General features: G+C 44.0%; 1 protein-coding gene across 4 annotated transcripts; it reads right to left on the bottom strand.

Annotated features, from left to right (window-relative positions):
- Positions 1 to 2,737: 2,737 nt before the first annotated feature.
- Positions 2,738 to 9,831, bottom strand: tsen2 (TSEN2 tRNA splicing endonuclease subunit). Of its 4 annotated transcripts, none has more exons than XM_084464885.1 (13): positions 9,795 to 9,831; positions 9,370 to 9,577; positions 8,908 to 8,974; positions 7,921 to 7,960; positions 7,341 to 7,511; positions 6,892 to 7,138; positions 6,703 to 6,795; positions 6,506 to 6,556; positions 4,538 to 4,676; positions 4,299 to 4,335; positions 3,715 to 3,820; positions 3,076 to 3,165; positions 2,738 to 2,921 (listed from the first exon to the last, which is right to left on the bottom strand). In XM_084464885.1, the coding sequence occupies exons 2-13, from the start codon at positions 9,556 to 9,558 to the stop codon at positions 2,862 to 2,864; spliced, it is 1,290 nt and encodes a 429-aa protein (XP_084321011.1). In that variant the 5' UTR covers positions 9,559 to 9,577; positions 9,795 to 9,831; the 3' UTR covers positions 2,738 to 2,861. The 4 variants fall into 4 exon arrangements, with proteins under 4 accessions (XP_084321011.1, XP_084321010.1, XP_084321009.1 ...); XM_084464884.1 differs by having other exon boundaries at positions 9,785 to 9,822; XM_084464883.1 differs by having other exon boundaries at positions 9,370 to 9,815.
- Between the last annotated feature and the right edge of the window lie 287 nt (positions 9,832 to 10,118).

The raw sequence follows: 10,118 nt of genomic DNA, 5'->3' as shown, positions 1-10,118 counted from the left end.
AGAGAGAGAGATTAGAGTATGGTGACTTCCTATACCACTACCATATGATACTACTGTCCTATACTACTACCATATGATACTACTGTCCTATACTACTACCATATGATACTACGTCCTATACTACCATATGATACTACTGTCCTATACTACTACCATATGATACTACTGTCCTATACTACTACCATATGATACTACTGTCCTATACTACTACCATATGATACTACGTCCTATACTACCATATGATACTACTATATATGATACTACGTCCTATACTACCATATGATGCTACTATATATGATACTACGTCCTATACTACCATATGATACTACTATATATGATACTACGTCCTATACTACTACCATATGATACTGTCCTATACTAATACCATATGATACTACTATATATGATACTACGTCCTATACTACCATATGATACTACTATATATGATACTACGGTCCTATACTACTACCATATGATACTACGGTCCTATACTACTACCATATGATACTACTGTCCTATACTACTACCATATGATACTACGGTCCTATACTACTACCATATGATACTACGGTCCTATACTACTACCATATGATACTACTGTCCTATACTACTACCATATGATACGACTGCCATATACACCACTATTCAAGTAATAATATTATTATTATTTCAGCCATTACATAGACATTCATCATGTTCTTTTCCACTCATTATTACCATGCCCCGCTGTGAATCAGCCTATGACACTTGTGGCTCTGTCTGACAGTCTGTCTCTCATGCCCAAGAGGAAGTCTTTTTTGGCCAACTCTTTTCTGTGTGAAGTAGCAGGCGACCAAAATGCTGCCTTCTGGACACACGGCAAGGGGCCATTTTCACATTTTCACTTACGATGGAAGTGTTGGTGCATAAGGGCGTACATGCGTGTGTGCATGACGTGCGGCACACTTTATGGTCCCTGTGTCAGGAGTTTGATAGTGTTGTCACCCTATATATATGAGAGAGAGAGAGAGAGAGAGAGAGAGAGAGAGAGAGAGACAACAGCATATAGCAGCCGATAGCAGTATAGCTGATGGTACTATTAGCAAACAGCTGATAGTACTAACCAACAGAGGCTAGTATATTCTCATATCATTCGTATGTTTGTCGTGCCAGGAGCTAATAAACCAACATGATGCTACGGTGCAAGTGTCTTGCTCTTTGTGTCAGAATGATAAGATCTGCTTTGTGACTGACCTTTCCAGACAGAGTTTAGTGGTTGTCGGACGCCAAGGAACGGAGTCCTCTGGAACTCTACCTGCAGGACCTCAGAGACCCATCTATTAGTGTTACAATGGGTTTTAACCATGAAGAAAGGTCCCCCATGAAGCCTACTAGTTCACAAGGCTGCTGATACAGTACTACTAGTCCTACTACAGTACTACTACAGTTGTACAACTCCGATACCATACAGTATAGTTTTACTACAGTTTAACTACAGTATAGTTCTACTACAGTCCTACTACAGTAGCAGATCAGTCCAATAATAAACATTAGTACTATAGTAGAAGTGTAGTAGTACTGTATTCCAAGAATGCAGTGGCTTCAGAGTTTACATTATAGAACTCTATCGAGCACTAAAGAGGTGAAAATCTCTTACATTATTAATTATAATATACACTATTTTAAATTACAATAGTGGAGATAACAGTGGACGAAGGGTTTATAAGTATAATAATGATGATAGTGTATAATTATTGTTTACAATAAGTTTATAATTATTTCAATATTGTTAAATAATGATAGTTTATACTACTGATCTATAGTGTATACATGAATAGTGTAGATTTATCCTTCTCTAGTGGTTCAGAGGGTAGACTGAGCAGTTTGCTGCAACCTGATAGGCTGAGCTCACAGCCTTGTTACTCCTCGTGTGGAGTTACGGCCAGACAGTCACCTTGGTTACCAGACGTATACCATCGACCCCTCACTCACTCACGTATTGTTCACCCTCTCAAGCACTTAGGGCGCACTCACACTAGGCAAAGTTGCCCTGTACCGTATTCAAGTACGGTGCCTAGTGTGAGGCCTGAGTACGGTTGCCTCTTATTCATATAGGTTGCTTATTCGTGCGTGTGTGTGTCGGCTCATTAGCATCTGTACCGTGGCCTGCGCACACCTCTCCAACTATCGATGGAAATGTCTGTTGATAGAATAATATTCGAAATAAAACTATCCTTGTATCGCAATGATCACATTACATTTTGGGGGACTACTTTCTCAGCAGCGTACCTTGCTTCCAACTACAGGGATTATAAACTAAATGCAATGCGATGCAAGGGTAAGTTTATTTCTAACACTATTCTATCAACACAGACATTTACATCGATAGTCTGGCATTATAATTGGTTTGCCTCGGGAGTGGGTAAAACTGTTCTTATTGGCAGGCTAGCAGTTCCCCTCGACTTGCGCTAGCCTAGCACCAGCGATTTCTGCAACTAGAAGGACTGAATGAAAAGTGTTTAAAGCGGTCTCCAATGATAAATAACACACTGGCTCACTTGGAAATGAGACCCGATGTCCAAAATCCTGAACTACCCCTTTAAACATCAACTCTCATTCCCTCATATATTCACTCAAACTCACCCTCTCATTCTCTCATACATTCAGTCACATTCACTCATAATCACTCACATTTAAAAAACAATACTTTTATTTTCTATAACAAAACAGAACTTCTAAGACACCTGGAAATGACCAACATCAAAATGGTTAGCATTATAATGCTACTATAATGCTAACCATTATAAAGCTTTGGCAAGGGTTAGCATCATAATGCGACGCTAAACATTATAATGATGACTAAAGTCTGTGAAAAGCAAATGTCAAATGTCATCTAGCTCAGCTCGCTCCCGGGAGGAAATCCATCTCTTTATGACCACTTCCTGTTAGAGAGAGAGAGAATATAAGTGTGTATATTTGTGTGCCTGTTTGTGTATATTATTGTGTTCATATTAATGTGTGTGTGTGTGTGTGTGTGTGTGTGTGTGTGTGTGTGTGTGTGTGTGTGTGTGTGTGTGTGTGTGTGTGTGTGTTTACCTGGACAGTGAGCCTGTGCAGGCTGAGGGGAGAGGTCAGCTCTGCCTCTGATAGGTCGGCTGGATAGATGATGTAACACATCATTAGCTCCTACACACACACACACACACACACACACACACACACACACACACACACACACACACACACACACACACACACACACACACACACACACACACACACACACACACACACACACACACACACATTAATATCGGTAGGCAGGCTATATGATTGTTAAACTAACTGTCCTGGACGTCCTATAATGTGTATAACCTATAACCTATACGTAGTCTGTATATCTACGTGTCTAAAAGCTCTGTTGTCGATACATTATCTTTCAGGGCTTCTCCTCAGGGTGACTCTTGACCCTGAAGAGTAAGAAGTTACTGAGAAGTAACTTGAGTGCATAGTCGCCTCATTTTCCACACCTTGGGTTAACAAGAGGGCCTTGAGGAAGACGCTAGAAGTCTGGACCAATCGGGTGGCGCCTGACCTGTGATTGGACAGATTCACTTTGACAAGGGGGCCGGAACTAACCCTGATAAACCAGCTACCTACCCCTAACTCGCCAACTCATCCTGACTAGCTAGCCCTTGCTGAGTGGTGGGACCTTGTTGTCATGGGGACCTTTACCTTGGAGACGTTGGCGGTGATCCTGCTGAGCGCCGCGAGAGAACGCCAGGTGAACGGACGCAAGGACACACCTGAGGACCTCACCTGCTCCACCACCACCGAATAACTAGAGGGTAGGAGAGGGAGGGGAGGGGAGGGGTGGAGAGGGGAGGAGGGGCGAGGAGAGGAGAGAGAGAGAGGAAGGGAGGAGAGAGAGGAGGGGAGGAGAGAGGAAAGGAGGAGAGGAGGGGAGAGGAGAGGAGAGAGGGGAGAGGAGAGGAGAGGAGAGGAGAAGAGGAGCAGAGAAAGGAGAGGAGAGGAGAGGGGAGGAGATGGGGAGAGGAGATGAGGGGAGTTCAGTGCATGGTTTTTATTCTACACCTATAATGTTGTTTTTTCTCATCTTAAAAGGTCTTGGGTAAATTCCACAAGGAACCAGTTACATAAGAACTCAGGGTCTAGGGCTCATGGTTAAAGAATGAGGTTAAGGGTTGAGAGTTCATGATTCAAGGATGAGGTTAAGGGTTGAGGGTTGAGGTTTAAAGGTTGAGATTTGGGGTGAAAGGGTTAAGGTTTAAGGGTTAAGGGTAAGGGTTGAGGGGTACCTGGCATGGTAGAAGGGGGGTCCTTTTCTGTAGAGCACTTGGAGAGAAGAGATTAGATTAGACATGGACCACACACACACACACACACACACACACACACACACACACACACACACACACACACACACACACACACACACACACACACACACACACACACACACACACAGTCCTTGTCTGGAGCAGCCCAGTTAGAGCCACCTGGGTAGCGTGTAGCATGCTAACAGTGTGTGACCTACTGAAGTGAGCTCCGTATTTAGCACCGGGCTTTGGGACCCAGGCCCGGCTGCGGTAGTAGTGGTAGGCCGCGTAGGAGCTCTCAAAGCCAGGCTGAACGCTCCGGAACCTCCTCCAAAGCTCACTGATGGACAGCGGCTTCTAGCCAATCAGAGAAGAGAACACTCTCAGCGATGGAAACAAAACATGAAAAAATGTTTGAGCATATAGAGTGGAGGTTACCCTAACTAGGGTAAGGGTTAGGTGTACTATGTTAAAAGGTTAAGGTAAGGTATAGTTAATTAATGGTTAGGGGTAAAGTATAGTTAATAAGGTATAGTTTATTAATGGTAATGGTAAGGTTTCGTTTCTTTAACGGTTAAGGTATTTATAGGTAGGTTAGGTTTAGAAGGTAGTTAATCAGTCACCTGGTTGTGATGGACTGGGAGGTTGGTTAGTTAGTTACCTAGGTAGTTAGTTAGTTACCTGGGGCCTTGCTTACGCACAAAAAAGCTGCGTAAGCAACTTCTCACGCAAACGTTCGGATGTACAAAGACTGACTTGACATGAGAAAGTGCGGTTCTCCACGCAAACTAAATGCCTGGCTTACGCACATTTCTGCTGCATTTTGTCAGTTGGCGGCACATAGAGGCAATGCAGTGCAACAACATTAAGCCTACGCGATCACGAGTCATGAAGTAATATTGCAATATGAGGCGAGTTCAAAGTGGATTTGAACGTCGGAATGCGTGATCTTAAATGCGCTTCAATCATGCGTTATTGTTGTCGAGACGCATAATGTGACACTGTTGTTAGGCTAAACTTAAACAGACCCATAAAACTAAATTGTCAAAATTGGAATTAAAAGGAAGCCCCAGCAATATTATTTTCAGTGATGGCTTGTTTATTAAACGTTACATATTTTCCGGACCACGCATGACATATTATCTCTCTTCACACATTTGTTGTGAAATTCTTGACTGCAATATTATTATGTGATGTTGAGTGGAGTAAGCACAAGCCATTGTTAGTTAAAACCAATCCATCAATGAACCAGTCGGCCAATTTCGAATTATGTAGCCCTACATATTATTGACACATTGGGTGTATGGATACAACCTATCGTCAGCATGCATCCAAATAAATGAGAATATAAAAGCATGCACAAAATGTGCCGATAGGTTGACAATGGCAGTGTTGGCCTTGTTAGAAGATGGTCGCATTCAAAATTAACGGGTGTTCCGCGACTATTATGATTTTTTGGTCAAAAAAGAGCCGATCCCAAATCACAGCTGCCACCCTTTGCTCAAATAGGGCGAGCTCCCAGACTCCGCCCCGCTGCGCTCTGACCCACGCTTCTCCGGTGGGCAGAGACCTTTCTTTTTACGTCCACCTTGATGTCCGACCACTTTTTTTTTATGTCAGCCACAATTCGGCTTTCCGCCCCAACCTCATTGACCGACTTGGCAACGTTTTCCCACACCAGTTTTTTGCTTTTGGTGCTGATTCCGGAGGAAAGAGAGCCAAACAAGTTCTTATTTCTGGCCTCTACCTCCGAAATCAGCACCTCCACCTCGCATTCACTAAAGTTATTTTTTCTTCCTTTCTCCATGTTCTCCTTTCTCCTAACGAGCGCACTACTGCAGGCCTATTTATACGAATTAACATATTAAATGAGGGAGGAGACTGGGTGGAGAGACGAGCTCGTGCATGTGCGCTCAATTTCACGTTAATTGGGATGTACAAAGAGAATCTGCGTGAAATCGTGCTTACGCAAGGATTGATACATCCAGATTTATTTGTGCGCAGCAGCTTTCCAGATTTTGGCGTCCGCAAAGTTTTAGTCAGAAATCCATGCAAGTCTTTGTACATGAGGCCCCTGGTTGTGATGGACTAAGAGGTAAGTTATTTGGTAAGTTAGCAAGTCAGATAGTTACCTGGTTGTGGTGGACAAAGAGGTTAGTTAGTAAGTTAGTTAGTAAGATAGTTACCTGGTTGTGGTGGACCGAAAGGCAACCCAGAGCGTAGACCAGGAAGAACGCCTGAGATGCAAGAGGGTGATTTGTGAATAATCTTATCATAAATCTTTCATCACTTAGCAACACATCACCTAGCAACACTTCACCCACCTAGCAACACATCACCTAGCAACACATCACATAGCAACAGTTGGTAGGACCTGTCTCACCTCCTCCAGAGTGAGCTGTAGAACCTCAGTGGTGTTGAAGGGCAGCTGTCTGACCTCCCCCGGGTTGACCTCTGACCCCCCCGACCCCCCCTCCTGCCAGAGGGAACAAGAGGCGTCAGGGACAATCTGGCCCAATCTAACCCTGGGGACTGATTATGGACTGATTGATTGATTGTTGATTGGACAAACCTCCTCATCACCGTCCCCCACCACAAGGACATACTCAGGGGCAGAGTCAGTCACTGGGGCGGAGTCCAACACTGAGTCAGACATGGGGGAGGAGTCAGCCACAGGGGTGGAGTCAGTATTGGGGGAGGAGTCATCCATAGGGGCGGAGTCAGCAACAGGGGTGGAGTCAGCCATGGGGGCAGGGTCAGTGTGTGGCTGATCTTGGTATGTGCAATATTTCCTCCTCTGTTCATCTGTCGAAGATGATCTGTTCAAAACAGAGCTATTAAGACTCGCTAACATCACTAGTTCAAACAAAACTAGTAAGACTAGTCAGACTGACTAGTAAAATCAACTAGTCAGACTACTGAGTGTAGTGAAAGAGTGAAGGAGGAGCGACAGGAAGGAGCAGTGACAGGAAGGAGGAGGAACAGGAAGGAGGAGGGACAGGAAGGAGGTTGGATGAATACCTCTTCCTCTTCTTTGGGGAAGAGTCTTCAGTCTGTTCTGGCCCCGCCTCCTCACTTTCCACGGCCAGCTCGATTGGCTCAGACAGTCTGACAAGTATTTGATTGACAGCTTCCTCATCCATCCCCTTGGACAGAAGATAGGCCCGCCTCCAAGATAACAGCTGATCGTACCTAGAGAAGACAGACAGACAGACAGACAGACAGACAGGCAGGCGGGCAGACAGACAGACAGACAGACAGACAGACAGACAGACAGACAGACAGACAAGCCAATATGTCAGTTACATGTGCAAGGTTAACATGTAGGTTAACATACATATCAAAAAACGTTCACATGGAGACGCCTTATGTACAGGGTACCGGAAACACAGAGAGGGAAAACCACAAGCAAATTTCTGTCCATCTCCCTAGTGAAATATGTCAGACCCTACGGACAGACAGACGGCTTTCTGAATGGCTACTGACATGGCTTATGATTGGCCACTGACCTTGCTTTTGATTGGTTACTGACATGGCATGTGATTGGCTACCGACCTGGCCTGTGATGGGCTACTGACCTGGCCTGTGATTGGCTACTAACCTGGCTTTGCTGATGACCGGAATCTGTCGGCCTCCAAATTCTGCAACATAAAAATATTGAATATATTGATTATATATAAAGGGGTATATGTTAGGATTAGAGATGAGAGAGTTAGGGTTGAGAGGGTTAGAGTTAGAGATGAGACAGTTAGAGTTAGAGATGAGAGGGTTAGAGTTAGAGATGAGAGGGTTAAGGTTAGAGATGAGCAGTTGGTAATAACAGGGTTAGAGTATAACGGCGTTAGAGTATAACGGCGTTAGAGTATTACGGCGTTACTAACGGCGTTATTTTTTTCAGTAACGAGTAATCTAATTAATTACTTTTCCCATTGTTGCAACGCCGTTGCCGTTACTGAGAATGTAAAGTGACGTGTTACTACAATTTGGTTGAATGAAGCGCAAGGTGTCAGGCTTTGGCCAGTGCCACACATCAGCTGCCTGGAGAGAGCAGGGGTGGGGATGATGACACCGTTGCAAATGTGATGATTGGCTGGGTGGGCGGATCATGCCCTGCTCACGCTGTCTCACTGCACGCTCTGACTACCAAACACAACAAGACAGCGAGAATGGCGACAAGCCAGGGAAATTCAAAGGTTGCGTTCTCGAACTGGAAGTACCGGCACTACTTCTCGCTCATTGAAATTAAGGGCAAGAATGTTTATGTAACATGCCCAGCAGTGTTGGTAACAACGGCGTTAGAGTATAATGGCGTTACTAACAGCGTTATTCTTTTCAGTTAATATAAACATCTTTGACGTTAAAGATGTTATAGAACGTAATAGCGTTATAGAACATAAAAAATAACGTCACAGTTACTTTGCTGAGTAACTAATTACTTTTACAATGTGCTAACTGAGTTACTAACTCAATTAAGTGAGAGAAGTAATTTGTAACTAATTACTTTTTTAAAGTAAGATGACCAACACTGGAGATGAGAGTGTTATATACATATACACACACACACACACACACACACACACACACCCACCCTGCCATCGGTCAGAGGGGCTGTAGTCTGGCCGGGCTCTGGACAGAATCCCCTTCCCGAAATAACCCTGAAAAAAAAATATATATACCAGTAACGTAACACACATAAAGTATTATATACTTGATACAAAAGGTAAACCTAACACACACACACATACATTATATAGTATTATATTATCGATATATAAACTCTAGTGATGTTTGATAGACACCGGGGTTATCCCCCTGCTCTAGTGATAGTAGTAGTAGTAGTAGTAGTAGTAGATAGTACCATGGGATCTCTACTCATCCTAGTCCAAGGGAGTCGCACCCTATTATGTCGTACTTCTATTACAGTAAAGTAACAACCAGAAGTCCTCAACGAGAGACACTCTCTAAACTAGAAGAAAACCAGGAGTCGGTGATTGAAGACATTATTAGACAAGACCGACAGGCAGACAGGCGAATAGACAAGGGCGTGTACCTGTCCGTACAGCAGCTGGATGTGAGCGGGGTCTCGAACCAGGACCTGCTGGTTCACCAGGTCGGCGCGGTAAATGCTCTCTCCGCACCGCGTCACCTCCGCGTCGCTGCGCGGCACCGGGAAAGGCGCCTCGTACGCCTCGTACACCACCGCGCGGCGCCGAGGCGCAAGAAACGCCGCCTCCGACATTTACTACCTACTTTACTGCCTTTATGAATGAAAACATTTATTAATTCATCAGTATAATTCTGTTTGCGCTTTAATAACTTGGTTTCACTGTTGCCCCTGCTGTCCAGTGAGCATCCGGTGGAAAGTTCTAGAAAGACTCTACAAGAAGGATACGTAGGCCTACAGTGTGCGTACAGATAATATAGATTATATATAGAATATGAATAATAGATCAAATATAAATTACAAGTAGTCACATGTGATGTGATGGGGACAGGATTGTAGTTGTCACCGGAACTCCTTCCTGAAGAAAACATGTGTTCATGACAATAGTTCCGCCTCTTACACCGATTTAACACGTGACCGAATGTCCGTCTTCATCGTTCGATTCAGAGCATTTTATAAATTCAAAACTGTTGTATTTGATATTTCCTGATTTACAAAGTGACAACGTTCGGAAACACTTGTCTTGTTTTAAAAGACACGTTGTTAAACCCCTGCCTGCTCCATAATAACCAATCTCTGTACAGAGAATGGTTATTACCGGATATCCATTCTCTGTACTGTCTAACTGCTGCCCT

The sequence above is a fragment of the Micromesistius poutassou genome (genome assembly GCF_964030765.1).
Source record: "Micromesistius poutassou genome assembly, chromosome: 2".
In the NCBI taxonomy this organism is placed as follows: Eukaryota; Metazoa; Chordata; class Actinopteri; order Gadiformes; family Gadidae; genus Micromesistius; species Micromesistius poutassou.
This window is presented reverse-complemented; position numbering and strand designations above follow the sequence as displayed.